At 37.5% G+C, this 27,880-nt stretch overlaps 1 protein-coding gene across 2 annotated transcripts in view; it reads left to right on the forward strand.

The window, feature by feature from the left end:
* The window catches only part of SLC2A13 (solute carrier family 2 member 13), a 166,796-nt gene that overhangs the window by 31,890 nt on the left and 107,026 nt on the right, over nt 1-27,880 (forward strand). For both annotated transcript variants that reach the window (XM_074870009.1, XM_074870010.1), the window contains exons 2-3: nt 101-260; nt 6,567-6,775. In XM_074870009.1, coding sequence (XP_074726110.1) covers nt 101-260; nt 6,567-6,775 — 369 coding nt within the window. The remainder of the gene's footprint in view (nt 1-100; nt 261-6,566; nt 6,776-27,880) is intronic.

The following is a 27,880-nucleotide window of genomic DNA, read 5'->3' on the forward strand; positions in this document are numbered from 1 at the left end:
CTTCCAGCTTGTTCCATTTAAATGGTATAATATTTTATGATGAAAAAGGGATGTAGTATCTCTTTCTATTTTATAACTGTAATTGAATTTATTTTTGTAGGTGTAGCATCTATGACTGTGCCAGTGTACATCGCAGAAGTTGCTCCACCGCACCTAAGAGGCAGATTAGTCACCATTAACACTCTGTTCATCACTGGAGGGCAGTTTTTTGCAAGTGTTGTTGATGGAATCTTCAGCTACCTCGCGAAGGATGGATGGAGGTTTGTGAGTCTTCCTTGCTAAAAGCAAAACTGGCGTGGTTGTGATTTGGTTGACGGCTATTTTAATTCTTGTTGGTAAAATGGAGTTTACATATAAAATGGTAAAGCTATATACTGAAATGGAACTTTAATAATTAACTCTTGCTAAATGATATCCACACTTCTTTCACTTAGGTTTAATATTCACAGTATGTTTAGGTTTTTTGACTTTACTAAACTTTAAAATGGATGAGCAGTAAATATGCATCAACAAGCTTGAATGATTGTCATGATGTTTATGATAGTAGCTTGCCTTTTGCATTTAGAATAATTACCTGCCGATTTTTCAAAAAGCAAATTTCCAGTGAGCGTGATGCTGTATGCACAGAATAGAGGTATATTTTGAATGTTCTTAATCTGAGCAGTAGTAATCCAATCAGAATTGAAGAATATTGTAGCATAACTTTATAGTTAAAAGTTTAGGTTATAGAAGAATATGAATATCTTTACTTTCTGGATATTATGTTCTTCCTGTAGACATCACTAAGTGTTTCTGGACTGCAGCTGTCTTTATAGTGGTGTGTCATTTGAGAGACATATGAGAAATTTCAGTGGCTCAGTATTTTACTTGCAGTTCTGACTTGAAAAAATAATTAACAGAAATGTGTAGGAGGAATAACTTACACTGTACGTTCCAACTTCTGGAAACTTGTGCTTAATTATGTGTGCTTTTCTCTTGAAATACTCTTGGGAAAGGTGTTTTGTTGTAGGGCCTTTGACTCCTGTTGCTACAGCCTGGAATCATTTTGCTATTTGAAAATCCTAATTTAAAGGTTCCTTCTCCCACCCCCAAAAATTTGCAACATAAATATTATTACGTTCTCTGGCTTCTAATGGAGCTGAATAGGGATTTCTAGGTGCACTGATGTTTGAGGTTTAAGATAGGAACAATTAATTTAGGACTTGGTCCACTAAAGAACTTGGTAGCTGATCTTTTTATAGTATGTAAAGAAATATGAATTAAAACCAGAAAGTTAATATTTTCTTAATGATTCTACGGTTTAATTTGTCTATGTCTGAAGATTCAAGAAGTTTGAGGTTTTTAATTTTTGTCCATGTGATTGTTTCCTTTGCCTCTTTTGTAAAAAGAGGTCATTTTGACCTTAAGAAAAAAGTCACTTCATGCTGATTTTGTTTAATTTTAATTTAATTTTTAAGTTGTAGCTCTGCTTTGTGCTTTCTGAAAATGCATTGGTTACTTTAGCTCAAATGAAAACAGCATCTTGCATTTTTACATGAAACTTCTGATGTTTCATTATAATGCAGCTGCATTCTCTGGCAGACTCTATGTCCACTTATGGAGAACTGAGAAACAGCCTTCACTGAAAGAAAAACCTGGTTTTATAGGATTTCTGCTCTCTTTCTGCAGTTAAAGAAATATGCTCAATTTTGAGAAAAGTTAATGGCATGCAGTAATGCATTTCTAAGTGAAATACAAACTAAAGTGTTTGATCCCCGATGCCAATTATTGAGTAGTTGCTTTATTACTTAAAATTAACTTTTAGCCTAAATAATTTGCTAATGTAATGGCTCCCTATGCATGGGCTGGGTGGGAGGAATGGACAAGTAAAGACATTTATTTAGAAATGAAGCTCTGAGTCACTGTTACTGTTAGAGGCGTTGTGCACTTTATGTTTAGGCAGATTTTTCGAGTTCAGTTTACTTCAGTGGTTAGGGATTCATCTGGGGGAAGCTTTTGTGGATGTAAATCTGTGTTTTTTCTGACACATAGGAGGTAAGGATGTGTTTGTAATCTATGTGTTTCAGTAAATACTAGCCTATTGGAAGAAAAATATAAGCTAACAGTATCTGACAAGTATTGATCTTATTGGAACTGTGTTTTTTATTTAATTGTTCAGGTAAACTAAGCTTGAATTTTTTCAGCTCAAAAGCAGACTTCTAGTCTTCTTTGGAAAAGGTCAGTCAAAGAGCTGGCATAGTGGTATATAGGATGTATCAGTTTCCAAATCAAGCAGTGACACAGGATTGACAAGTACATTTGTTATGTAAATAATTATTAAAGTGAAAAATATCATTCCAATTTTTTTACACACACATAAGTAACCATCTTTTGGTATGTTACTTTTTATAAATATATTTAGCTAAAGTGGAAGATTCGGTGGAAGACAATATGTAGATTTCATCTTTTTGTAAAACACTGATGTTTTGATATGCCAATATACCTTAAATAGAAATGAGGCCTCCACCCACTGAAATGCCGTACAACTGTTCTGAGAACTTCTGCATTGGTATAACTTATTCTTCTGTTTCGAACAAAAAATAAACTACTCTGGTAATTCAGGCCTTTTAACCTATCTGAACTGAAAAAATTAAAAGAAAAACCTAGAACCTGTGGTTTGTGTAAGACTGGGAGGTTGGGTGTTTGATCAGAGCTGTGTGAGATGATGACTTTTAAAAATCTCAATGATGGACATTTCCATTTCTTGAGACAACTTGTTCAGATGTTCAATCACTCTTACTGTGAAGAATTGCTTTCCCTCATCTTTGATCTGAGTTTTCCTTGTTGCAACTTGTCATTATTGACTTGTCCTTTCACAGTATACATCTGAGGAGAGTCTGTCTCCATCTTCTCTGAGCTCCTTTTCAGTTGTGAAAGATGCAGTTAGATCTTCTCTTAATCATCTCTTTTCTGGGCAGCACAAACCCAGTTCTTTCAGCCTCTTCTTTTATGTCATAGAATCATAGAATCATTCAGGTTGGAAAAGACCCTTGGGATCATCGAGTCCAACCATCAGCCCTACTCTACAAAGTTCTCCCCTACGCCATATCCCCCAGCATCTCATCTAAACGACCCTTAAACACATCCAGGGATGGTGACTCCACCACCTCCCTGGGCAGCCTATTGCTCTGTCTAACCACTCTTCTTGTGAAAAATTTTTTTTTTGTAATGTCCACAATGTCATACATTCCAGTTGCGTGACTCTTTTAGTGATCCATTGCTATTCCTGGTTTGTAGCTTTCTTGTGTTGGTGGTCCTAGTCTTCCAGATTCAGCATGGTGTGTTGAATAGTGAGGAGTAATTGTTTCTTGCAGCGTGCTGGCTCATGGTGGATAACTTTTGCTAAGGCAATAACACTGTGTTTTATGTACACGCCAAGTACTGTTCCGCTGGATTGAGCGGAGTGAAGTGAAACTGTTGACAGTGCATTGGGCAGAAACTGAGGCTATGCTAGTGATGAGGTATCCAAGGATTCTCAGCTGTGATGCTGGAGCTGTTAGTTGGGGATTGTGTACTTGTCTGTCCTCAGCTAGTTTACTGCGACTTAAGACTGAGCAGGGAAGACTACAGATGGTCTGTCACCTGGAAAGAGTGGCCAGCAAACGCATGGGGAGAAATCACAGATGTTCACTCCTGAGTCATCATGTATAAGAAGGAAAATTACAGAAATTATTGTAGCTCTTAGTGACTAAATGGCTTAAGTATTGGAACTTTACTTCTTCTTGACTCTGCTTGTTCTTGGAAATGCTAGATATTAAATTAAAAATAAAACAAAGAAAACAAATATTTAACCCGACTCTTCTGTCAGATTAGCTTTATAAACTCTGCTAATGCCATCTTAATAGTATTGCAGCAGTATGTCTGAGAAGGAGAAATATTACAGCAGACTTATTAGATTTCATGCTGGATTTTTTCAGGTCTGCTAGACATCTGGCTCCAAATGGAAAGTCTTGTATTCTGTATAGGAAAGAACTATATTAGATTTCTGAAAGCTTGCTCACTGAATGAAATGTCTAAAATTGCATGCTTTTACTCTAAATTGGTTCTATCAAAATTGCTTCATGTGAAAATTGCAACAACTCTTGAACTTGCAATGAATGTATGCTCTTAACTGAAATTTTTCCTTCTGTCCTGCTCCTTGTACTCAACTTTGACCAGAAACATGTTGATTGGAAACTAACTTTAGTGAGCAAGCACTTTCTGTACACTTCTTTTTTCTCTTGCCTGTGATAAACAATACAATAGAGTCTGACTGGTAGCTTTAACGGGCTGGATCGAACTTTCAGGAGCCTTCGTTGATCTTGCCTCCTAAGATGATTGCAGGTACCCAACTGCTTAGTTCTGAAGGCTCTGCTACATTTAAAGGACTGAGGGGCTTTGGAGGAACAGAAATTAAGTAATATGATTGTAAAGGACTAACAGTTTTATTTAGATGCATTAAAAGATCCTTTTGCTTGCAGTTTGACAGAATACAGCGATTGTGGTTTTAATCTCTTATGTTCTTATGCTTCCTAAATACCACTCTAATGCAGATATTGAATTTACAATTTGTTGAGCTTCAATGGTGTATGTGTATAGGTGATTCTGTATACAGCTGCCAAAATGTTTGTGGAGAGGGAAGAGCATAGGAAGAAATGAGGACATTAATGAATGAGAACATTAGTGAATGAGGAATACTTGTTAGATATATTAGATATGAAGACTACTCCACTAATAATCCTTTCACAAGCTTTGTGTTTTGAATTTATTTTCTTTCTTCTGCCTTTTTTTAACTAATGATGAGCTATACCATTCTTAAAAGTGTTAGAGAATAAGAGACTTGCTCACAGATTTCTTTCTAGAGCAAGATTTACTTGTATGACCTTTGGAAATTTTTGCTATTTAGGTTTTAGGAAGAACTTGAGGGCTTAGCTTGGGGATAGGAAGACTGGCCTGAACGCTTATCATCCTGGGATGGTCATCCTCTTTGTGTTACCTTTTGGGTGTTCTTTTCCCCATTCTCAAGTTTTCTGCCCTGTTGTATTGCTCTTGTTTTTCTTGTTAAATCTACAAATGCCTCTAAGAAAGTCATCTTCCATTTTCATCCAAAATGGATTTGGACTTTACAAATACATTTGGTTTGTTGCCCTGGAACAACGTTTCTGTTTATGGTTGTGTTTTCTTTCCTACTCTATTAACAATCTCATTTCGTAGCATGCTTTATAAAAACATCCAGGTTGAGAGACTGCTGAATCATCTGTGTGAAAGCATGTGTCCTGGAGTATGAAGAGAGGAGCTAGAGGAGAGATTAGGAAATCTCCTTAATCTCCTGATTGATGTCAAGGTGTGAACCTGTTTATGAGTACAGACTACCTCAGTATTCAGTCTGGGGGATAGTTTCTGGAGTTGTTTTAATCATTATAGCCACTGATGTGAAACCTGTGATAGCTGCAGTAAGTACAGGTGACACCAGCCCTGTTTAAAGTCTTTAATGGAAGTGGAAAAAAATATCACTGAAGCGCAAAAGGGAAAAGGTCAGATTTAAAAAGCAGGACAAAATTATACATTGTTCTGCAATTGTTGTTGTTATTCTTAGTGTTTTGTTGAAGGAATGTAAAGATGTGAAGTGTATAGACCAGAACCACCCATGACAGTTGGTGGTGTGCTTGTCTTCCACAGTCCTTTCCTCCACTTTTGCTGGCGTGAATCGTGGTATCTGTGGGTGTTGTCACAGGTGACAGTGCTCATCCCTGGAAGCATAACTCTCTGGCCAGTGGTAATTCTCTGTTGAGTAGAGAACTAGTCTTACTGCTTTATATAGTAGCCCCCACCAGGCATCTAAAGTGCAGTTTTAATTTAAAACCTAACATTGCAGCTGGCTGAAGATTTAAGAGCAGACTCTTCAAAGATCCAGTGTAAATTGCTGTGCTGGTGAAATGAACTTTTTTAAATGTTTCTGCTTATAGTCAGAAATTTTGAAAAGTAAAGCAGGCATCTCCTTATACAAGAGGTATATTCCTTGGTCACGTGTGTCTGTGTATAAATATTACTGACCAAATTAAGCATTTTTCATTGGCTGGTTTTGTGTGTGTTTGTTTTTTTTTTTTTAATGTATGTAAAACAATCATCAGGATTTCAGTCTCATTTTTGCCATCCACAGTACCGATTTGTTCTCTGTGCCTTTGTTTTCTCTTTCTGTTCATTCTTTTATCTTTACTGAAGGGATTATCAGTTTCCCAAATACCAGAATGTTTCAGGGTTTTTAGTCTGATTTAGCATCCTCGGGACCAATGGCTGTAAGGTCTGTGGTGGCAGAATAGTCAACATATCCTTGAGATTTCCTGGAATTGAAAGCAAGGGTCCTGTTTTCTAAAATAATTGCAGAATATGATTCTTGCCTGCTTAATTTCCAGTGATAAAGAATATGAGGGAGGAGGGTTTGATTAGTAAATTACAGCTTGAGTAGCTGTAACTGCTCATAGCATGTTTTTGTAGGCAAATATTAGATATTCATTTATTTATATTTTTTAATTTTTATTTATTTCCAGGTACATGCTGGGCCTGTCGGCTGTTCCAGCAGTAATACAGTTTCTTGGATTCTTGTTTCTTCCTGAAAGTCCCCGCTGGCTCATTCAGAAAGGCCAAACTCAGAGAGCACGGAGAATTCTGTCTCAAATGCGTGGCAACCAGGCAATTGATGAGGAGTATGATAGTATCAAAAACAACATTGAAGAAGAAGAAAAGGAAGTTGGAGCAGGTATGATGAATGCTTGTTGGCCTCTCTGCCTATCAATGAGGAGATAAAAATTGGAAGAAATGTTGAAATTGTAGCTGGTGGGAACTTGATGTTTTGCTTTTTCTTGTCTTGCTGCTACTGTTTGAAATATTTCATATACTGGTAGCTTCAAAAATGAACAGATGTTTCTATGATCCTTCTTAAGTGAGGAAGAAGTAAAGTTGTGTAAGATTCTAGGTTTATACCGTCTACACTTGTGTGAGAATTGTACTCAAAAAATTACTCACTTTAAGAATGCACATGTTGAAGAGTGGAAATAAGTAAAATAAAGTTTAGTTTCTTTCATTGGTGGAATAGGCCAAACAGACACTATGGAGGTCAGAAGGCATTTTACGTGCCTGAATTATCCAGAGGCCATATCCTGGCTGACCATATTCTAGACAAGCAGCATTTGGAAAGATTTACAAAACTAGGCATGTAATGTGAGATTCTTTTTCAGTAAAGGCAGCTTCTGAAAGTCCTCTTGGTCTGCCCCCAAGAGAATAAGGCATCTAAATCAAATCTTTTTTTTACTCTTTTGTATCCTTATGCTATAATTGCTCAAAACTTTTATGTATGTGCTTACATGTGTACTTATAAAGCAAGATTACCATTCCATTGACTTTCTGTCTGCTACATATTTTTCCTTTGCTTTGTGCTGAAAATGTTAACCTGGGAGTCTCAAGGCTTTTAAGTAAGACTCGTCTTAATTCTTGCTTCCCTAAACAGTGATAGGAAAATACTGTAACTTTTCAGAGCTGGTGGAAAGAAAAATGCAAGTTATTTTACCTCTGTGTAAATTGAGATTCAACATGTTACAATATCTAATCTTATTGCCTCATTAACTTTGTGTTTGAGCCTTACAATAAATAAGTATCTGGAAAAAGTTATTTGACATATACTAGTGAAGGGATTTTGAAAACATTAATCACTGTTGTGAAGCTGGGCTGGATTTTTTTTCTCTCAATATGTTTTTGAGGCTTTGGATACTTTTTTCCAGTTATTTGCAGGGTTGAGGGGTGAGAGATGAAGTTCATTGAATCTGATTCGGTAAAAAGCTGAAGTTGATATTTGTAGAACAGCTTGGGTTTAAGAGTCCTGTGCCAAGGTTCTTGGTCCTAATTAGGGATTGGGCGATTCATTTCTGTGGAAAGCCACTTAATGTTTAATATTAAAGTGTTTATGCTTTGTAGAAATAAAAGCAGTAGGTGTTTCATGTGTCCAGTCCCTTATTTGCAGTTACTGGGCTATAGGGCATGACCTTGTTTCTCTCTCTTAAATCTTTCCTCATGCTGGCGTTTCACTATTTGTAAACTAAATGTGGTGTTGTAAGACTGCAGTAGGACTGACTCCAGCTCAGTTGTTAAATCAGTCCTCTATACATTTGTAACTTGCACTGGCACACTAATTATGAGTTTGTTGGCTTTCTGAGATGTGCAGGTCTCTTGGTTTCGCCCCCTCCACACTCCCTCAAAAACTTACTGTGTTCCTGCAGTTTAGTTGGGTCAAGCATATTCCTAGGAGAAAGCTCGGTTACAGACAGTGTTTTCCTCTCAGGTAATCCACGGCTTCAGAGTTGTCACCAAAGGGCATTTAAAAAATGAGGGTAGTTACAGTATATGCTGTCCTGCTTGTTATAAATGCTTAGCAAATAAGCATTAGATAGTTATGGTCACTCTCATTTTTGATTATAACTTGGTTATAATTGCACTTCATCCCATTTAACCCAAAGTCTTCATTGTTATAAAAAGTTATCTTGTGTGTCAGCATCAAGACATACATTATTTTTGTTACATTCCTGTGACTTACAGGTGGTATTTACAAGTGGTGTTAAATTGTAATTACTTTCATTTCTTGAGTTGTCTGGATCCTCAGTGTTGAATTTGGCATGCGTAGTGCAAGAGCAACTTACTGTTCATGGCTTCATTGCCAGATGTTCAGATATTGATGACTTAAATGTGTGCTTCTGCAAAGACTTCTTCATTTTTGCTATGTGTATTTTGGTTGTTTTGTTGTTTGTTGGTTTTTTTTTTTTTTTTTTTTTGGTTATATTGCTGTAGTAATTTTTATATTCATTTCTCCTATTTGTGGCAGACAATGTTTTAAAACACTAGTTAATAGCAATGACAAATTATGGTAGTAATTCATATCAGACATGGTGGACATCATTACAGTTTTACAGAAAGCTTTAATGGCCCTAAACTGCCAGTGTGTGTACATGGCATTCAAGGAAAGATAACTTTTTAGATGGAAAATCATCCGGCTTACTTTTAGGTAAAAGTGCCTTTTCCTTTCCTGTCTTTTCCTTTCTTGAAAAAGAACAGATGTTCTTGTTCATTAATTGATACATGAGCATCTTTGCCAGTTTCTTGGGGCATCATTTTCAAAGTGAAAACAAGCCTGTGTTTGACTCCTCTGCAAGGGAGTAACAGAATGTAACTGTAACATATTCTCCAGTCCCACACTAAAAATTGTAATGCCTTTTGTAACTGTTTTATCAATTATTCTTGTCACAAAAATAATGAATCACATGGGAACTTCATCTGTGTTGCTTAAACTACTTTCTTAAAACTTGGTTTTTTTGTTTGTCATAAAACCAGAGAAGTTCATTGCATTATCCACATGGTCATTAAGCAGTTTCTGTCTTGAAAATGCCTTAAGCAACAAACTTCTGTTTCAGAAGTCCTTTGTACCAATGTGGGATACCTGTTAAGTGAGTGATTCACGTTTCTTTATCCTTTCCAGTACCTTCAGCCAAATCACTGCTGCTGATACTGCTTAGCAGCTTATATTTTAGCATTTTCAGATTGGTATCAGGAGAAGGATGTACATTTTTGACAAACACTTTCCCCATGACTGGTTATGCAAATGACATTTTTTCTGGCAGTCTTGAAGACTGCTTTTGCGTGCTCTGTTCTCTACTCCCAGTGTGACTTTTGGTGTTGTAACCTTGCATTTGGAGAAGCGAAGGGAAGGGCATTGCGTTCTGCAGTAACGTTACAAGACAAGTTGAATCTTGGTCAAGTCCAGCTGATCATCTGTTAACGTCATCCCCCTCTCAGATGGTGGGGCTGTAGTGCAAAAGGGAGCTGACAATAGGAAAATCAAGGGCAGAAGGACCAATGAGGAAGATGTTAGAAAAAAGAGAGCTTCCCAAGAGTTGTGGAAACAGTAGTTTATAGGTGCGAAGTGGCCTTCCCCTTCAAATATGCTGTGGATCTGGCAGATTCCCCAGTGCTTGGCTCAGGCTCTGAAGCCTGAGGGGGGAGAATGGTCCAAAGGGGTTTGCAACCGGGAAAAGGATCAAAGACATTGCTGGGAGAGCCTTCTGGGGCAACTCCTCCTAGCAAAACATATCTGACTCATGCTGCTGTTGAATTGTAGTTTTTAGTACAGATAAGGCAGAGGTTCTGTGCTGCACATTAGTTAAAAACAGGCAATCAAATCATAGCAATGCAGATAAGCACTGGCACAGTGGCTTAATACAAGGGTATAGATGAAGTAGCTTGTGCTCCTAAGTCAATTAGTGGGATTTGTAATGCTAATTCTAGAGCAAGCACTTTGGAGTGAATTTGATGTAGCAGTTATGTGCATAACAATAAAACTATCTAGCTCACCTTTTGTAAAAGTTCTACAAGCTGCCAGTGTAGTGGTCATTTCAGACTGGAAAGAAGTAGTCTAGCACCCAATGGAGACATTCTAAATAGATCATTATTTTCCTGTATGTTTGACAGCACTCCAGTGTTCAAAGCAAATCATAGAAAAGCATGTTTGTACTGCCTTTCTGGGTGAAAGCATCTGCAAACTGCATGGCTTTTCCCCATGCCCTTCTTGTAGCAGTACTGAGCTGTGGTGTGCCAGGATGCATGGTATTTCATGTGAAATCAGTAGTAATCAGTATAGTACTAACTTACCATCTTGACGAAATGAGCATCATTTGCATTAAGACTAGACATTTATTTTTGTGTAGATGAGGGATGTGTAACCATGGATCATAATTACACTAGGAGAACAGTGTAATCTCCCCCAGCCCTATTTATCCCACATTTCTCTAACCTGTGAATTAGTATTGAGAACCTTGACCTTATTTGCTATGCCTGTGGACCTGCATTATATTATCTGTTCTTATCCATGAATATGTGTCAACTTCTAATCATGAAGATGTCTTTTTTGCACATGTTATGCTTAGTAATTCTTGCAGTGTAAAACTGCTGGGGCTCAGTGGTGCATGAAACCATGCTGCTTCTGTGAAATTCACTGAGTGATTTAGAAAATTGATCATTACACTGTAATACTGTTTAACCTACCATTCTGTGTCTGCACCAAAATGTTATGTAATGGGCACTGCTTCTAGATCAGATATTTTCTTGTGTTCTCATTATTTCTAATACATTTTTTGTAATAGTCTACCTTTTTTTTTTTTTTTTTGTGAGACCAAGAAAAATGTATCCATGTCACTCTTTCAATCCTGTAGGCTTGACTCACTTTACTTCTCTGAATTTCCTATTGGATCAGTGAGTCAGTCTCCTTTTTTAGGTTTTGTATTTCCCTGTTGGAGATAAATGTTTTACGTAAAGGTACAGTCACTTCATTGCCATTAGGTTTCAGCTTATAACTTTACCCAATTAACTGTCATTTAGGATATTATCAGGCAGGAGATCTGGACCCTCAGTCCTTCCTCGTTCCAATATATTTCTATTTCTTGCACCTTTTCTTCTTAAGTAATATTTTTAACTTTAGTATTCCTGGCTATGTCTTTGGCTGGAACCATTTGACATTTATCTTTCTAGGGAGATACTGGAACCTTGCAGTGTTGTCATTCTTAATCATAGTTCTCCTCTTACTTCTGGAAGTCCTTTATATCCTAAGACGTTGCCTGACATGCCTGGTGTTGAAAAAATATAGGCATGCTTATTATATTTGGACATCAGCTGGAATCTTATTTAATGTAACTTGGTAATACTGTGATGCTCTGGTAGGGTTGTGCTGTGCAGAAGTCTCAATCATTCCACTTCTCGGCACTCAAATACTTACTTGAAGTGAATTCCTCTTTTATGATATTAAGTGGCTGTTGCTACCTGTAACCATGAAATTAGATTGAAGTCTTTGGAGCAAAAGGAAACAAAGAAGTTGGGCTAAGGATTTGTTGAAGAAAGCACCAAATCCAATACGGTTGCCAGTCACGTCAGCCTGAAATTCTTGCTTGTGGCAATACCAAATGCCAGGATTAGTTCCGGGTGGGTTTTGCCTGTGGATATTGTGGGAACTGTGGCCAATGCAAGAGGTACTTGAAAGAAATGTCTTCATTTTATTCTTGTATTTTAACCATTGGATGTGTAGAATTATTTCTTTGTCTGTTCCCTTAATAACAAAAATTCTTCCAGTGTATGTCTCCATTGGAATTTGTTTTGGGTTGAACCCATAAAGAAAAGCACTTCTCTGGATAATTTAAAATTCATGCAATGCAGGCAAATAGAACATGGAGACATTTGATCTTGAGAAACTATACTAGCTCAATTCACTGTACAATCAGATAACAAGAAAAAGCTTTCTACAAAACTTGGCAAGGAATATTGAAAGTATGAGTTACTGTATTAAACAATTGATAAAGAGAGATTAGAAGATTTTTGATTCTCCTTTTATCCTTAAAGTCTTTCAAAAGGCTGACTTATTCTTGCAAATATGACCTTTGAGAAATATAATGTATAAAGAACATTATTGTTTTTCTGCCTTGTTATATGACTGTTATATTTTAAAAAATGATAGTTTGTGTCTGGTATCTTAGAGCTCTGCTTATACCTTCAGTTTGACCACCTAACCATGTTGGTATACTTTAGGAATCCTGGTGTTAGCATGTTTATCTGTCAGGGTGTTTGGGGTTGGCCTTGTTTCAGTGGTTTATGACCAAAACCAATCCCTTAATCTTTCACCTTGTTTTTCAGTGTGCTGACATAAGTTGAACATTTATCTAGAAATGGTGGTTAATTGCCTGTCTGAAGATTGGATTCTTTTGGGTAGACTGCTTCAGATGTATGTTTTGGAACACGTTTTTCTTTGCCTGAACTCCAGACAGATTTGGTGTATGGTAGTCCTAAAGGGCAGGAAAAAGCAAAACTTTAGTATAGGGAAGCACTGTGAGGCAGGAGGGTTTGGTTTAGTCTTGTTTCTTTTCCCCACTTCAGATTCACTATGAAATTTCTGGAAGTAAAATTAGCTTTCTGTTGACAGTGTTATTAGCTTTGTGTTAGTTCACGGCTTCTGAAGCCCACGGAAAATTCAAGAAACAAGTCTGGAAAATAAATCTCTTATCAGTTCAAAAATAAATTTGGGTGTAACGATTTTGTTTTAAGCCAAATGACATTCACAGATTGAAGCTGAATTTGCTGACATTCAGGTAGTATTAACTGCTGCTCTTCATCTGAGGTTGCTTGTGGGACTACATGTCTGGACACAGTATTGGATTGCACTCCAGTACTAATGCATCACTGAACATTCAGCTGCTCCCTATGCTTTCTTTAGGAACAGGTATCTGTTTTGGGAAAACACACATTTCAGAGTGGAAAAAAAAATTGGAAGAATAAGACTAGTGATTGACATTCTTTCATGAGAGAATGTGGTTCTTCTAAAGCAAAAACTGACTGAAAGGGAGGCTCTGAATAAGGATAGCGTGTTTTGTTTCAGTCATGTCCAGGGGAACAGGAATTTAACTTGTGCTTAAACAAACAAATCCCTATGCCCCTGCAAATTTAACTAGAATAGTTTATTTTTCTTTCTTAATACAAACAGCCAAAGTTAGGCATTTTTGTCTGGTTGTTCAGATGTTATCATTCTCTCTGTTTCATGTTTATTATCTGTTAGGGCTAGCTGCAGTACTTCAGACTTATGGAGAAGTATCTTTTTCCTTTAACATGAAAACCACTTGTTTTATATTTAAGTAAACTAATCCAGCTGCACTGGGCTTGATCAGTTTCTAGAAGCTATCAGCTTCTGACCCCAATTTCCATGCCTTCTAGGAACTCAGTTCAGTTCTAGAAAGCAGTAAGCTAGACACATACCTTCGATTTTCTTGAAGTAGTGCTTAGCTATATAACTTGGCCTGTTATTAAAAGTCTGCTGTACAATAGCATAAACTTTAAACAGCATTTGTAACTCTATACATTTACAATAGTTTCCTCCCTGTTAGTCCAGGGGAAAAACAAAAGAATAGTGTGGCATGTGGTGAGATTTTAGGAAAGCTGGACTGAAGATTCCTGTCAGAAATGAACTTGAAGGACTTCAGAGGAATATTCTTGGTCAACAAAAAGAAAAATGGATGTGCATAACATGAGTAATGATAAAGGAGTGAAGCAAGCAGAAGAGACTAGAAATAGAAGGGGAGTGAGGGGTGTAAGAAAAAAACCCAAACAAACACAACAACAAAACCCTGAAGGAGATGGTTCTTGCATTGTTGGGAGGCAAATCTATTCTGAACAGTAATAAGACTTGTTCCTGACTCAGTACAGAAATGGGAGAAAAAGTAAGTGATGGGAGACACCTGTATACTGCCCGTAACACCCAGTGTTTGTTAACACTGGGAAGGGAGCCCGAGGCAGTGAGGTGGGCCTGAGAGAGAGAATTCTGTGTTGGTAAAAGGTAGTCATAGGATTTTAATGCAGGGATAGGAATGAAAGGACAGACTACATCTGCTTAAAGGAAAGCTACAGCATTTAGCTGGTGGCTTAAGGTATCTGGCAGTGGGCCAGCCTTGCCAGTGATGGTGGTGCCATAATCTCTTAAAAATTGCAGCATGAGGATTTGTCGTTGCTGTCGTGCTCTCCAGACTCCTGCCTCTCTGGTTTGAATGGACCAAACCAAGACTCTGAGCCTTGGAGTCAGTGTGCTGGAGAGCAGGTTTGATTTGAGGTGGGATGCCTGGAGTGCTGTAGCTTGGTTGTGTTAGAAATGGGAAATACAGTTTGAATTTCCTGCATAGTCTTGTGTGAGAGATGGGCACATGCTGCCTCCACAGCAGAATTTGCTCTTTGGGCCTTTGTTTTTTTCCGAACATGATTACACTTGTTTCTCATCTGAAATTACGGATCTACTTTTTAGGTTGATGTATATTGTTCTTAAGAAGTTATAAAATTATGGTAGTTCTAGAGCTGCTATTGGTAGTCAAGAGCTCAGTTAATTTAAAAAAGAAAAAGGGAAAAGAAAAAGGGAAAAGAAAAAGGGAAAAGAAAAAGGGAAAAGAAAAAAAGGCCTCGTTCTTCATCGTTTCCCTACTGGATCCAGCATCTGTGCTGAATCACAATTCTAAACTGAATGCTTCCACTTGATCTGCCTGTTTACATGCAGCAGGGATTCAGACATAATATACAGTGTTGTGTGAAAATGTTAATGGGCATAGGGGGGGAAATTTTTTAGACGGCTGAGGAATAATTATAACACTTCACTAAGCTTAGTAATTTGATTCATTATTTAGCTCTTAGAGCAGGTTCTGTGGCAAAATTTGGAGATAATCTTGCAGCTTCTTTGCTCTCTGACCTTGTGAAGATGAGTGGAAACTCTAAAATGGATTTAAGGTTTTTAATTACAATATTTATATGTAAATGCCACAGACAAGTAGCTGAGCAAACTTTACCTGTTAGGCCCATTTTAGCCTTTCCAGCATAATAATTAAAATTAAAAAAAGCTTTTTTTTAAAAAAAAATAAATATATTGCTTTGCAGTGTTGTAAGAACCACATCACTGCAGAGCTGATTTGTCCTTTGCTGCCTCCTGGGTGACAGGCTTTGCACAAGGGCAGAACTTGGTCCACCCATCAGATGTTAATGATTCTTCAACAGCGGTTTTTCTTTGGCTCTGTGGTCAGGTGAATATAGTGTTTTTACAACCTGTTTAAATTACTTTGTTAATAGGAAGAAACCATTAAGGAGGAAGAAGAGTTTTAAACAGTGTTTGCACTTATTTTATTTAGGCCATATTCTGCTCCTGCAGTCTAGTCAGGCTTTGTTTTTTCTGGAGACGTTCACCAAGGTATTGTCTGCCTGATTTTTGTCCAGTGCTCCTTTTTCTCTTGCTTTTTAAAATAACAGCATTGTGGTTTTTTTGATCTCTCTGTTTTCAAGAGACTTTATTATTAGCGGACCTAAAGGGTTTGGTTCAGAATAAGCAGCTGTCCTTGCACGCCTCCTGATAGTTAATCCAAAGTGTTCATGCACTGACACCCATTTCAGTAAACCTTGACAACCAATGTGAAGTCTGTCACAGTTGGCATGCTGCCATGTGTGGACTGGTTTTGTTTGACTGAAGTTGGATTTGGAGGAAAAAAAAAAAAAGGAAAGAATACTTTAATGTAGTTTGCTGCTGAGCATGTTGCTGCTGTGACTCCCAGACTATCCATTTTGAATTCTCCTTTATGCAAATGTTCTTGAGCTTTCCATATGCTAAGAAAGCTAGTTGTTGGGATTTCTTCCTTTTGAAAATAAATGAAAAATGATGTAGTACTTCCATGTTGATTATTTGACCAGAATATATATATTTAGATCTAGTGCTTTTATCCAGGAGATAAGAAACAGATTCTTTCTTTACGCTATTTCTGTTTGACCATAATTCTCACAAGTGGTGTACCAGTTCAGAATTGTGTTTCGTTCATAATTTTTTGGTCAGCAAAAAGTCAGAATTCTGCTTTCCTTTTTGGTTATTTTTTTTTAATGGCATCCCCTAAGCCATAGTGATGCTCAGTAACTGTATAGTAGTGTGCTAGTCTTGTTACAGAGCCAAATCCCTAGGAAAGACCTTCCTCCTCATGTTATTTCACTCTAGAATAGGAAGGGTGAGCACCACCTTTTTTCTTTTACCATCTGAATGAATGTGTCTGTAGACTTAGACTTTTCATGTGGTATTTCTGTAGGTGAAGTACTTTATAGAAAGTTTATTATACTGTTTTGTATTCTAAAATATTACTGATCTGCAAAATGTCCATGTAGATTAGAGGGGGTTTACATGGTTGAAGCACGTATGTATGGGTGAGATAACTAATGCTGCATGAATCATGCACAATGAATAATTTATCTAATTAATTTAGACTTTCTTTCTGCTTGTCAGTTGTCTGTGGGGAAACCGCAGTTTCCTTAGACATATTTGTTTTGGAAGTGTTAAAGTGCTTTGGAATTTTTCTATGTGAAGCTGTAACAAATGAATTGCAAACTTGAAATTTTTAGTATAAACTCTTTGGAAATTGTGGATTTCACAAATATTAAACAGTATTTCAGTCACGTTCTAGAAATACCTGTACAAATAAAGCTCTGAATAGATCAATTAATGAAATAAGAAAATTTGAAAATAATCAGTAAGACTGGTCCCTCTCCACCCCTGTTTTCAGGTTTCCCTTTTGCTAAAAAAACCGAACCAAACCACCACCCTACACCCCCCCACCCCCCCCCCCCCCAACAAACAAACAAAAAAAGCCCACCAACACAAGTTCCTTCACCAAAAGCTGTTTGTCATTTTTTAGCACAACACCGCCCCCCGCCCCCCCCCGGGAAACCACTGTTCTGTTAAATGTCTTTTTTCCTGTGAGGAAAGGATCACTCCACTGTTCTAGTAGTGGTCAATTTGTGTATGTTGGTTTTGTTTTTTTTTTTTTTTTCTGTGAACATTCAGAGGTAGGTATTTCATTTATCAATAATGGTGGTTTTGAACTTTTTGTTTTTCTTATTCTGCACCTACTTGAATATTTCTATTTCTGTTGAATAAGAAATGATGTTTTCAAAACCAGTATAGTTCAGTGTCTACAGATATTCAAATATTTACCAAAAGTCACATGGAAAATTTTATTGTCTAGTCAAGTTATCTCCCAATACAAGTGTGGTGATTTATGAATGAAGAATTTTTTTTTTTTTTCCTCCAACGTTGTGCGTTACATCTAGAATTATTCTGTAACTAAAGGTTGTGAGAGCTTGAAAAATTTTCCTTTTCCCTGGCATACTTAGTGAGCATCCAATTCCCCCCTTTTAAAGTTGACTTCAGGCCAGCATTTAGTGTCAGCAAACCTAGCACGTTGTTATTTTTTCCCTCTTTGGTTGCAAGGAGCTTGCAGAATTGCTAAGAAACTGCTGAGAGTTCAAGTTGATGTATTGCTTGTAACTGCTTAAATAAGTTTAATTGCACATTCTGCATGTTTTTTCTGTCCTTTTATAGTGAAATGACGGTTTTTATTGTAGGTTACAAAACAAGCATCTTTGCTGTAACACGATAGCCTTGTTCTGCTGGCCAGTCTGCAGTGGTGGGCAGGGGCAGGTGGGAACCCACTGGTGTTTGTGGGGTGTCCATGTGCCTGAACCCCTGCAAACTGGGGCTGTGAGGGCTTCCAGGCACTTCTTTGCCCTGTAGAACAGTACTTTAGGGCAGAAAGAGTGTAGATCTTTTTTTTGGTACTAAAATTGCTTGAATATGTTTGTTTTTTTATCAGCATTGAACATCTTTAATTTTTATTTGCATTCTCCTTGGCGTCAGGCTACAAAGAGAACAAAAATACCATTTTCTTTGGTGTGTTCTGACCTGTTTGCCATCACTTACTGAACATGAAAAGGTTTAATTACAAATATTTAATAAAATGGATTGATTTAAGAGCATAAATAATTTTAAAGTAATTCTGTCCTTTTGTGATGATATAGAGTAGATTGCACTAGTTTCTTTTCATTTATCAATGTATAAATATCTTATATAACACAAAACGCATGTGATTTTCATTGTAGTTGAGGTGGATGTAGCTCACTTAAGGGAGTGCAAGTATGGATATATAAATGAATAAATTATAATATCTTCTGTAGTCTGTGATATAGAAAGATGATTGGCTATGAGCCAGGAGACTTCCTTTTTAGTTCAAGCAAACATACGTTTCTATGGCAATAAAAGCAAATTTAAAATGTAGGTGGTTCTGACTGTTGCTGGTCTAAAATAAAGGTGGCAGTTGCAGAATAGTTCATTTCATAGCCAAAGGAAAACAAGATTTTTATTAAAGAAAAATGCATCTATATTGCCCCATACTTAATTTTTAAAATTTTTGAACTGCAAGCTCTTTCTGATATTTTTTCCTCCTTTAATGTCGTCTTCTTACTCTTCACTGTGTGTAGCAGAAAAAGGAGTCTGCATATAAATGCTATACAGATCTTCAGTTATTATCAAGTAGATTTAAACTTTAATTGTAATTTGTATTACCTTTGCATCTTTAATATTTTGCTGGGACTTTAAATTGTTAATGTTTTGTTAAGTGATGAGTACTTTTAGTAGTACTCAGACAAGAGATGTGAGAGTCTTACAAGGGAGGACAAATTAAAGCAGTATTTACCAACAGAACACCAGATGGGTGGAGTGGGTAGGGGACAACAGGTTGCAAATATATAGGGTTGAATATAGTGAGCAGTGTTTATCCTACTCTAATTACGGTGCAGGATAACAATGGAAGAGGTCTGAGACACCATTTCATCTCTAGATTGGATTGTTTAGAGCTTCACATCCCTTTGAAGCCCTTTCCCAGAAGAATGATCCATTATAGAATGCCCAAATACCACCTATTTGTGAGTGAGTGGCCTCAAATTAATCATCCTGCCCCATCTGTCATACTTGGTATCCTTCAAGCTGTTTACTTTTTTGGCCTCTAAATCTTCCCAAAATCAGTAGGATAGATTACAGAGGTCTGAGGATTCAATATCTGTGGGGGTTTGGTTTGGGTTTTTTTTAAGAAGGGAGTATGGGCAGCCTATTTCATATATGAGATTATGTTTTGCAGCCAAAATCTGCTGTTATTAAGGTATAGTGTGTGCATACATAAAAAACAAATGGTATCTTTTTGGTCACTCATACACCTTGATTTGCTGTGCCATACCCTGACAGAGACAGAGCTTGACAGGTACCTGAAATGTTTATGTTCATTTGGCATGATGGGAACATGTGGTACCAATCCAAGGTTGAAACTGGATCTTTCAGTTGATCTTAATGTCGGATTTAATGAAATCTTTTTTTGCAACAACAGTCAAGATTTTCTTAAAGAATATTTAATATGAAGATATCGACCTAAATTTGCAGAGAATCTGGTATTGTCTGAGGTGCACTCTCATTTCCCTCACTGCAGTGGACCTCCTTGGTAATTCAGATAATTGGTGTTAACCACTCAGTGGCACAGACAGTGGATGAAATATCATGAAAAGACATGCGGTCTGTGCCACCTGACAGCTGCTTGAGGTGCTGGAATGGTGAGTCTGAGTGCTGCAGTTCCCATCCAACGGGAAGAGTCAAGGATTAAAGAAAGGGGTTTGATATCTGAGCTGTCAGGAGCCAGTGAAGCTCTTGGTGTTGAATGCTTTATTAGGGAAAAACTGCCCAGCGTTATATGATATAAATCTATGTATAAATGTACCAAATTATGGTTAATGAATAATATTGTAAGCCTGGAAGTAATATATGTACTGCAAGGCTGCATAATGATAATGTTTTGATTTTAAATATTTCTTGACATGCTGTATTAGATGTAAATCCTTGAAATAACAGACACATTTTTAAATGTAGCTTAATTTATTCTATATTTAAATCAACTGCAGTGTAACCCAGCAGCATTACAAAGGAGGTAGAATTTATTTTTTTGTTATTTAGTTATTGTGAGGCAAATGATTTGTATTTTACAAATTTGAGAAATCGTCGCTCAGTTTAGCATTCTGTTCTCATCTGAGAAACATTCCCTACCATCTGCAGGCAGTCGTCTGTTGTGCTGTGTGAGCCTGGCTCCAAATACAAAATATCAGCTGGTCTGTATACCGCTGTCTTTGACAACCCCTCCAAAATATGGCTGATGGAGGTCAAGATAGTCTCTGTTCAGGTGCAGGCAGATCCATTAAAAATGTGAATTCTGGAAAACATTCACGGGTCTTTCACGGATGCAGCTGCATTTCACTAACTGTGCAATTTATAATGGGTATGTTAGGAGATACTACATCACAAAAATAAAAGAAGGACTTCTAATATGCTTTGAGTTTATAATTTTTTTCTTACTATCAGCTGAAACTGGTTTTCAAAATCAACTGAGTTATTTTGAAATGTAGTTTTAATAAGCTTGCGCTCTTCTACCCTGCTGATAAACTTCAGTTCCATTCCACTCTAACTCCAGCAGCGAAAAATTAACCTGCAAAACCTGTTATATGCATTTTCCCACCTTGTATTTCAAAACCTCATGAATCTGAAGAGTTGTCTTCAATTTTAGCTCAGCGGTTTCAAAGCAGTTTTCTTTTGTCATGACTTGGATAATTTCAAACAATCCTCTTTTCTTCCTGTGGTGCTTCTTAAATGTATTAATTTTATTGGGGCTACACTCTTAAATGTGTTTGCAAATTTGAATATTGTTTTATGCTGATATCAGTATTAGACCTTATTTTTGCTTACATTTTTAAATAATGATACTGAGACATTACTGTTGTATTAGACAAAATTTGTAAGTTCTAGTTGTAAGACATAACCATTGAAAACAACTAATCAATTTTGTATAAATCCTATATGAGATCATACTCAAAAGTGTAGTATTTTGTTGCTATGGTGATGAGCACAGTAGGTTTTTTCAGGATTTTTGCAGCAGCTTATAGTAGTTGAAATGGCTACAAAGAGAAAAAGCATCATCTACAATTTGAGTTCCATTGAGAATATAAAACTTGAATGACGACGTATAAACTGTTTTTACAATATAAATTGCCTTTAGGGCCTGAGTTGTAGTAATGCATTACATCCAAACTTTATCTGTAGAATGAACATGGATTTAACATTTAAATTAGTTCAAGGAGGTTTTAAATGTACTTGTTCAATTGGAAAAATTTTTGCAAGTGATTTACTTGAAGGATTTGATTATACGAAGTGCAAACTCTTGTCTTTAGAGAGAGTCAGTGTGGTTTTTTTTTTTTTTCAGTGATTCATTTTTCTGTGTAGATAGAGCAGAGAACATTTGGTGTAGGCTGTAAGGGCTGTATATATTTTTCCTGTTTGTTGTATTTCTTAGTAAAAACGTGCAGGAATATTTGTTACTACAGTAACTGAACCACTCCTGTGATAATACATCAGCAAACTTCTTATGTACTTGGTAAAGTAATTTTTAATTGTGGGCTAGTGGTGATCCTGAAAACAAGAAAGTTTTGCCTTTTTTTTTTTTTTTTTTTTTTTAAAGAAGTACACTTATTGTGGAACTGTAAAAATTGCACTGTGTTCATGAACTGTTGGGAAGCACAGCATGGAGCCAAACTCCTTAAAAGCTCAAGCAAACCACTTCCTTGTATTTTCCTCCACTTAAAGTCTTTTGGACAGGGGTGTACTAAACAGGCTGGAAATAAAGGCTTCAGTTCCTCTTACAACTCTTCCACTACTAAGTTTCTAGGTACTGCATAGCCTATAGGTAGTGGTTCTTATACGGCATCATTGATAAGAGATCAAGGTCAACCTGCTATTTTACACAAAGAATAGTTGAGGCAGTGTGATTTAATTTCTGGTAGAACTGAGAACAGACCCTAGGTATTAAGTGCTTTGACTACAGCACCTTTCTGAGACAGAATGTAGCTCATGTACTGTACATGTCACCTATGAAATGAGCTTACACCATTCATTATTGAATGTAACATAGCATCTTCTAGCGGTAATAAATCTGCTGCTAGATGATTATTCTTGTCTCATTTACTAAAGTATGGACTCAAATGACTGCAGACAGATAGTTGCACTATATTTTTAATTAACAAAATGCATGTGTTGGTAACACCAAAAGAGCATTCAGCAGTAATATTAGAAGGACATGCAGAAGCAAGGGGAAGCATTCACACATTTATGGAAATGAAAGAATTAAATTGCCTGTAATTCTGTTTACGTGTTTGTTTATGTAGTCCTATTAGCCCAGTCTTGATTCAGCAGTAGCCAACAGCAAATGTCTGGGAAAGAGTAGAAGAAGAGCCTGAGCATATTTTACCCAAGTACTCTTCTAGTTTTGTGATGATTTTGGATGCAATTGTCTGGTCTCATCATGCATACTTTTAGTACATTACACATACTTAAGCTTTAACCACAGATTAATTACAGCGTGGAACATAAGTGATGGTTTTAATGATGTAACTTTTTAAAAAAAATCTGAGGGTTTTCTCAGCTTTTCAGGAGATGTTCTTATGTGTTTAGATGTGGTGGGTTTTTTTAAGGTAACAACTAAATGTTCCAAAAGTTTACAGCAACTAATTCAGTTTTCTGAACTGATTTTTTTTTATAGGATTTGCCTCCTGTTAACAAAGTTCTTTAGCCTTTTTCAGGACAGATGTTTGTTGTTTTGCCATCTGATTAGGAAATGCCCTTATATAAATGTACGCATCTCTTGAGTTCTGAATAACTTCAGAATCCTTAGTGCAGTGAAGTCCTACTAATCCTACTTTTACAGAGGGAGAACAGGCAAGGGCTTTGCACCAAAGGAAGTTTCCAAGGGTTGCATGAGGCTTGTGATGGGATTCAGCTCTCACAACTACTCCTGGCAATACAAGACCATCCTCAAAATTTTACACTGAAGTGCATAAGCATTTACATGCACCTTGAGGGGAGGGCAGAGGGTGCATGCAGTGGGTGAAAGCTCTTCAGAAGCTCCAAGCGTAGACGTTGACAAAGCTGTTTTAGTACTGACCTTTCTGTCAAATATACCCAAGTGGGTGCTGCTAAACCAAGCATGTGTTCAGGCTGTTATTCCATGGCTTAAGCATCTTGGTCCTTGAATAGAGTCCCACTTCATTTGGGATGATATTCTCTTGTATATCCTTGTTTGAAAGTTGGTCTGAATAATTTGTGTGCAGGTAAAACAACAAATTATCACTGAAGAGAAGAGCTCAGGGGAGACTTCATCACTCTCTACAGCTACCTGAAAGGACACTGTAGAGAGGTTGGTGCTGGTCTCTTCTCACAGGTAATTAGTGACAGAACAAGAGGGAATGGCTTTAAACTGCAACAGGGGAGGTTCAGACTGGACATTAGGAAAAAATTTTTCACAGAAAGAGTGGTCAGACAGTGGAATAGGCTGCCCAGGGAGGTGGAGGAGTCACCATCCCTGGATGTGTTTAAGGGTCGTTTAGATGAGATGCTGGGTGACATGGTGTAGGGGAGAACTTTGTGGAGTAGGGCTGCTGGTTGGACTCGATGATCCCAAGGGTCTTTTCCAACCTGAATGATTCTGTGATTCTGTGACTTGTGGAATTCTAGATGCCTGTGAGGAGGATTTCTCTGTGGCCTGTAGGGCTCACACAAGTTTGAAACACTCAGATAGTGTGGGATGGGGGCTGTCGCAGACATCTGCCTCAGCTGGCATTACTGTTGTACTTGAAACCTGGTGCTTGACTCGCACACTCTCACAAGCTTAGGGTGCTGTAATGCTTTTCTCAAGTGTTTTAGAAACACAGCACCATCAGTGGAGCCTGTTTCTATGCTCTCCTTATGTGAGCTCAGCTGCCATGCACAGACACAGTAACACTCTTACAGTCTCTTTAAAAATTAATACTAAGCAACACAAAGAAAAACTTAAGAAGTGATTGCCAAAATTGCATTGGATGGCTAAGTTGATGCATCCCCATAGGCAGATGCAGACAGACAATCCATGTGCATTACATATTGACTGGTTCAAGGTGAAACAGACATTTGTATGAAAAGCTTTCTAGTCAAAACAGGAGTCACAAATGAATCCTTGGTGTGTTAAGTACACACCTTCTGAATCATGAACTCTTGGGAATGCTTATTGTCCTGTAGCTTTTAGTTGGTTCATATTTTTTTAGTTTCTTTAATCTGTTTTTATTATTTCTTGAGATCTACCATTGTCTTTTGTTTTCTTTAATTCTTGTGATACTTTATAGGGATAGATATTTGTTTCTTCTACTGTTTCAATAACAATGGCTAATGACTTGGTATCTACAAAGAATGCTTAAGAAAAATTGAACTGAGACTTGCTGCTCGCAACTGCAGGTTTTGCTGTACTTTAGGGAAATCAGAACTTGAAATTTTGCCCATGCTTATTTTTGGTTTGTATCTGTCATGTCAGCCTGCTTTAAATGAGTTTCTTTTCTTTTATAGCTTATTTACTAAGGATGTCATATCCAGAAGGATAGAGTCTTCTGCATTAGACCTTGGAAACAGTGCCCTAAACTTTGGCTATATGTTAGCAGAAAGTAGTGATTGCCTCTGGATGTTTGATAATTTCTGTGATAGCATTATGTCATCTGGTAACATTTTCAGTGAAACAATTTACATTTAGTGGAGTGCATCATTTGTGAATGAGTGACGCAGTGGTGCATCTCAGCAATATTCTACCCTGAGTTCATGTACTTTCCAAAAGATCAGTCTGGGTACTTTGCACACGCTATGACAGTGTTGCCATACTGGAATGAAGACCAAACTTGGGCTTGCAAAAGCCACAGCTGCAGTTTCTCCAGTAATTCTGAGAATTTACCATATCAGCATGAACAACCAGACTCTGAGAAAGAGCCGGGAGAAGGGAAGTGCTTTCTCACTTGTTAAAAGTGTAGTGTTTTAATGACACTGTTTTTCTTTCCCCCCGCAAGGGTAAGTTATTAACAAATCTTTCTGTTCAAACCATTTTGGGCTATCCGTGTCCAGAAGGATTTGTTACTTCTGGGGCAGGCAAGACCATCAGGTGCGCTTCTTTGGTATACCTGGAAGAGATGGCTGAAATGTTCATTCTGAGTATATATCTGTATACATTTCCAGGTTGAATTTACTTTTCTTCCATTCTTGAAACTGAATATGTTCACTGAATGTAAGAAAAAATCTTTTCAAATACAGTCTATGGATTTTCTTTTTTATTTTGTATCTAAAACATGAAGTGCACTTTAAGAAGCAGCTGAATTATTTGTATAGTTCATTGTGAAGTCTTGCATTCACTTTTTTCTTTGATGCCAGTCTGCTGGTATCATGACAGTGCTCTTTGAGAAAATGAGAGCAAGCAAAAAATAAATAAACATTTATTCTCCTCTTATTAACTGAAAAGCTGTTGTCATGCTGTAATTCATTTTGGTTTTCTGCTTTTTAGTGTCTACATGTCTTTGAGACTTGCCTTGTAGCATATACCAAGTGTGAACAGCCAAAAGTCACTGTTTCAGTGACAGATTAATGTGTTTATTACCATCTTAAATATTTCTTTCATCCTTGTAAAATAAGGGAAGATGTTGGAGACTCAGATGTTATATCTGTATCACAGTGCTTGAGATTGGAAGAAGTTAAATTGTCTTTAGTGTTGTGGTTTAACCCCAGCTGGCAACTAAGCACCATGTAGCCGGTCACTCACTACCTCTTGCCCCAGTGGGATGGGGAGGGGAATTGGGGGGGGGGGGGGGGGGAGTAAAACTCGTGGGTTGAGATAAAAACAGTTTAATAATTGAAATAAAATATAATCTAATAATAACAATAACTGTAATGGAAAGCAAGAAAGACAAACAATGCACAGTGCAATTGCTCACCTCCTGCTGACTGATGCCCAGCAAGTGCCTGAGCAGTGGTTCAGGTCTCCCAGCCAGCTCCCTCCAGTTTATACCCTGAGCATGATGTTCTATGGTTTGGAATATCCCTTTTGCTACTTTGGGTCAGCTTCCCTCACCGTGCTCACTCCCAGCTTCTTGTGCACATGGCAGAGCATGGGAAACTGGAAAATCCTTGATTTAGGATAAGCACTACTTAGCAACAACTAAAAAACATCAGTGTGTTATCAACATTATTCTCATACTAAATCCAAAACACAGCACTGTAGCAGCTACTAGGAAGGAAATTAACTCTATCGCAGCTGAAACCAGGACAAGTATAAAGACTTGTTTAAAAGTTACACAGTGTGTTTGCAGAAAATTTACAATCTATACAATCTTTCCAGTTGGTCCTTGTGGTGTAACATCACAGGGAGATACTGCTATTGATGAAGTTTGAGATTATAAAGGAAATACCTGGTCTTCGGGAGGACTGAGTAGAGTGTGGTATTAAAAACAGTGTTAAGAGATGTGATTTGCATGATAAAATTGGATAACAAATGCTGAGTTAGGGGATTGTTCTGTGGCAGTGTATATTAGTAGAGCTTCATTGGGCTGTCACCTTGTCCAGAAGAAAGGGTACGCTGGTGCTTATTTTGCATGCTGGTAGTCTGAAATGGTTTCTTAAATGTTGATGTTGACGTTTCTCTTCTAGACAGCACTATATGTTTTTGCTATTGTTATGTCACATCAGCCGCTTTTGAGAGCTGCTCCCTACCTGAGGCCCAGGAAGAAGTGTGTCACGTTGTCATGTGAGGGACATCACGTTGTCAGATGAGGGAGACAAGTGACTTAGATTCATAAATCCCCAACAGAGTGGACAACAGTGAGACAAGTCTCAAAGTCCAGACATTTATTAACTTCCCACGATGTACTAATTGAATACACAATAATTGGCTAAGTATATAACGAGTTATGCTGAGTGATATAGTATGCCTTGTGTTACTTAACAGTAGTGAGGGAAAAGGGGAAAAAGAAAAGAAGAGAGATTGAGAGAGAGAATAGATAAATAGAGATCACTGGTCCACGTTCCTGCATTGGTCCCATCTGAGTTCATCAGGGATTCATCTGTCTTCTTCACTTCTTCATGTCTTCTTTTTTCTTTCTATATATCACTCCTTGCTCCCCCCTCAATTTATACACACTTTCCTTGGGTCTGTCTCCTAGGTCAACCCACATACCTACGTATCCCATGTATGGGGAGGGGTAACATGCTTCATGGGATGATGTAATTAGCATGATCTTGTTAATCTTTATTAGCATATTGAGGGGTGTCAACTTTAATATGCATTTTGCGGATAACGCAGCAAAGATCATTCACCGGACAGATGGCCATTGAAACTTTACAAGATGCACCAGAGCAGAACTGTCCTGCCTTCCCTCCTCCTGCTGCATCCTGTGCTGTCCAGGCAGCCTTATCAGCTCCAAACTCCACACTATCCACCCTGTGACTATAGTTTCATTACCTGCAAGTGTTTGAGACATTCCTTGGCTTGGAGGGCCTCTGCTCCCCCCCATCCCTTATCTCTTT

Source organism: Strix uralensis, chromosome 5 (genome assembly GCF_047716275.1).
Source record: "Strix uralensis isolate ZFMK-TIS-50842 chromosome 5, bStrUra1, whole genome shotgun sequence".
NCBI lineage: Eukaryota > Metazoa > Chordata > Aves > Strigiformes > Strigidae > Strix > Strix uralensis.